We start from the raw sequence: 4,227 nt of genomic DNA on the forward strand, positions 1-4,227 counted from the left end.
ATTATTAAACGGAGGCGTCCCGCAAAAGCGAAAGGGTTAAGTATCGACTTTGTTTAATTTTTTTTATTTCGGATCGCCGCGGCGCGTGTGTGCATTTATCATAACACAATATTACTATTATTATACGCACCGGGTGTCCGACACTATCGCGTGTATATTATACCTATACGTGTCCTAATAATAGCAACAACATTGGTCTATGATGTACGACTCGCGCGTGTGGCGATCTATTTTCAAGCGTATGTCGCGCGGCGGCCTATCATTATGCAAATACCTCTCGATTAAAATAATATGTTAAGACCATATGCGACGCCGTTTAATAAACAAAAAATGTAAAAAATATGTTTTCTACACGACTACTGCACGTGCAAACGATCGAACCACGCGATATCGTACTGCAATCAGTTTCGTGGGCAATTGGTCGTCGAAAATGTACCGTCGACCGGAAAATATTAATTTAAAAATACAAACTATATATCGTTATCGGTGTGCGGTGTGTCGTCCGAGAGTCGCCACACCATAACGAGCGACGAAGTGAAAAAATTAACAAACAGTTAAACATAACAATGTTATAATTGCCTATGGGTTTGAAACCGATTCGATCTCACCGTACAATAATTGTTATTATTATTATTGTATTTACGATCAAGTGATGATTTATTATAATGTATCATAGGCACCCGAAATGCGTACTTCGTCCACCCACGATTATCAGCGTGTAAATTAGTTGCTCCATCTCGAGTCACTCAAGGAACGTCAGACTTTTAGCTACGTCTAATGTCGGAATAATTAAATGAAGAAATAAACACACCACGTTAAGTAATCTTTCACAGCATTTTTCGTATACCAACAAGTCGGCCAAACTTTTCCGCAAACGCGCCTCTATCTGATCATGTCTGCGATGCGTCCACTCAATGACACCTTCTTACCTGTTTCGCATCATTTCATATTTATCTTATTCTAATATGTTTGTCATTATACTTTTTATATTTTACACGAATATCGATAAGAAAATAAAAACACGAATTTCGTTTTGTCTAACAGTTAAAACTTGAAATTAGCATACCGTGTGTCATAATAACAATTATATTATGCTACGATGGCCGGCGAAACGAGTGGGCGAAGACAATGATTATAATATTATTATCTATTATACGGTCCATCGGATGGTCCAAGGCTCGTGCAATGCATCGGCGGACACGCGCGTACCCTTGAAGATCTCGGTGTAGCTATTATACGACTATTCGCTTTCCCCAGAGAAGGAAAACGGCCGTATAAACGACACATTATTATTTAGGTATCGTTATGTGTGTGTGCACTGCTGCAGATACATTACACGCGCGTAACCTCATACGCGCGACCCTGGAAAACGCGGTGCAGTCGGTGGCGGCGGCGGCGGCGGTGGTTGGTACGGAGAAAAACCTAAACGTTCGTCCTTGTCACGACTTATGGATGATTTCTCGTCGGGAATTTTTCCGACGGATTTCGCAACCGATTCGTCTCGAACCAACGACCGGCGTCGCACGCCGCCGGGGGACGTCCGGGATACTTATAAGTAGAAAATCTGACACGCATCGTCAGTACACAATCAACACCGTTCGGGACAGTTAATATCGGAATAATCGTTCGAATACGTTTATCGGCTGTTATCGATCACACTGCAGTCGTCGTTTTCATCGTCGTCGTCGTCGATCTTATTCGCATTCGCTCCTCGTTTCCCGCACAGTTTTATAGACGGTACGTTGATCGGCACGTTCAGCGATCATTGCGATGTTGGCTCTGAGGTGTGCCGCCATGATCGTCGCCGTGTGGCCGCTCCTCGCCGTCACCTCCGTGTCGGTGATGGCCCGGCAAAAGCGACAGCTGCAGAACTCGTACCTGGGCCTGGGGTCCAACGTGGAAATACTTCCGGTCGGCGACACGTCTGGGGTGAGCAGCTCGTACAGCGTAGTGGAAACTTCCAAGGTGCCCCGCAGAGAGTATAACTCGTACAGATCGAGAAACGCGCACAGGGATTCAGAACCGGAACACTCCGAGTACCGGGCGTACAACAAGCACCCGTCACCTAGGAGCGGAGCATATGCCGGAGAAGTGCCGGGACCGAAACCGTTCAGGTTCCCCGAAGAACGGCGGCAGACGAAACCACCTGCAGAGGACCGGGACGAAGACTTAGACTCGATACTGGTGCCCGACCACCGGCGAACGGACTTGACACCTGCCAACCGGAAGAAGTACAAGCCCAAGAAGCCGCAGACAGAGGACGTGGACGAGGAATCGTTGGAAGAATCGAAATCGGCACCCAGGAACGCTAAGGAACCTAAACCGGCACCCAGGAACATCAAAGAGATCGTTGAAGAGCGGCCAGCCGAGAGCAAAATTTCCAGTGACTTGAAGGACGAGGGAAGCCGGTACGTAGGCCACGGGGCTGGTGGTTACGGAGGTGGCAGTGAGTATGACAAGGAGAAGCACTACGACAAGGAACAGGGCCAGAAGTTCTTGGAGGGCCACAAGTCAGAAGAGGGCGAGAAGGCGGAAAAAGCGTTCAAGAAGGAGGAGGCGTACGACAAGGGTGAGAAAGAAGATTACGGTAGCGATGAAAAACATTCGCAGGTGGCCGAGAAGGCGGGCGAGAAGAAGGGCCACGTGGACCAGGCACAGCACTTTGGTGAGGCATACCACGGCAACCACGGCGAGAAAGGAATCACGGTGGTGAAAAAGGGTGGCCACAAGAAGGGCAAGAAGACGTCCGGGTTCCACAAGGTGCACCACAAGGACGAGTACAAGAAGGACGAGGTGTTCTATGACGAGTCGCACGATGGTGGCGAGCATGAGGAACACAAGCATGAACAGGAGAAGCACGCCAAGGAGAAGGGTGGACACGAGAAGAAGGGTCACTCTGACACTGGCTATCACGAAAGCCATGGTTCGAAGAAGGCGGAGAGCGATCATGGCAAGAAGTACGAACAGGCCAAGGGCCACAAGTCTGAGGCCGGTGAGCAGGCTCACCATGGCCATCAGTCTGAATTCGCCAAGAAGGGTGGCGTCAAGGAGGGTGAGAAGTACGGGCACGCGGACGCTGGTGGTGGTGGTTACTTCGAAAAGGACGGATACTTTTGACCGGTGTAAGTTCCACGAAGACTTCTTTTTATAAGTTCAATGACGTGCTGCGGTGTGACATATGGACAGTTATAGGCGTTATAATTTAAGTTGTCGTCCATTGCAAGCTTACACTAACAAAGTATGTCTAGTTCTCAAGTGTATTTAATTTAATTTTTTTTTTTTATTATTATTATGTAGAGGTACTTGTTTTATCTGCAATTGTTGTGTTTGCTATAATTTGTAAGGTTTTTCATGATATTTTTCATTTTTAAGTGTTATGAGTTATGACGTGTGTCATAGTAAAAATATTGTTTATTTTTATTGAGTTGAATAATAAAAAAAAAAAAAAACACATTTGGTTATAATTAAAAATGATATTGTTTTTATTACATTTTTAGCGTAGGTACATCAATAATATGTATCGAAAATGAAAATACAACAATAAGTTGATAAATGTCCATTGTGTTAATTTAATTAATAATAACAGTTATGAAAACACTACTAATTTTTTACGAGTCTCATACCAGCGACATAATATTATTATGTAGTCATTTCAACAACAATCATAATATAATAATATATTATCCTACCATAATAATACGGCTTTATAACAATATTATGTTACACGACACCTGTGTATATGATATTATAATAATATAAACTTTACTTTATTTTAGATATAATTAACTGCTGAACAATACAAAAATGTAGAGCACACACAAGTTGATAACTGTAAGGCAATGCTCACAATACAAGTTCAGTAATAGATATAACTGAACTCCATACGACTACGAAACAGCCAGACGGCTACTGTAATGCACTGTTATACTTAATTTATCTACTTTGTAGTGGCGTAATTTGAGTTTTTTTTGATGATGGCTTGGTGCATTTTAGCACACCATATTGTTTTCACCCAGTTCGTGTTTCAATCATCATAGTAAATGCATGCAATTTTATTTATGTACAAATGGTATGTATGATGGTTTGAAGGGTAATGTAATATTATTTATATATTTTAATTCATTTAAAAAATTTAAAAATCCAAAGCTGCAAATCTGATTTGTCATGCACACCGATAATATGAATAATAAAACATGTTACATATTACCGCCACACACATAATTATAT

At 43.1% G+C, this 4,227-nt stretch overlaps 1 protein-coding gene across 1 annotated transcript; it reads left to right on the forward strand.

Moving 5' to 3' along the window:
* Positions 1 to 1,537: 1,537 nt before the first annotated feature.
* Positions 1,538 to 3,411, forward strand: LOC103308203 (sarcoplasmic reticulum histidine-rich calcium-binding protein-like). Its single transcript, XM_008181209.3, has one exon. The coding sequence runs from the start codon at positions 1,771 to 1,773 to the stop codon at positions 3,115 to 3,117; it is 1,347 nt and encodes a 448-aa protein (XP_008179431.1). The 5' UTR covers positions 1,538 to 1,770; the 3' UTR covers positions 3,118 to 3,411.
* Positions 3,412 to 4,227: the final 816 nt, after the last annotated feature.

Source organism: Acyrthosiphon pisum, chromosome A2 (genome assembly GCF_005508785.2).
Source record: "Acyrthosiphon pisum isolate AL4f chromosome A2, pea_aphid_22Mar2018_4r6ur, whole genome shotgun sequence".
In the NCBI taxonomy this organism is placed as follows: domain Eukaryota; kingdom Metazoa; phylum Arthropoda; class Insecta; order Hemiptera; family Aphididae; genus Acyrthosiphon; species Acyrthosiphon pisum.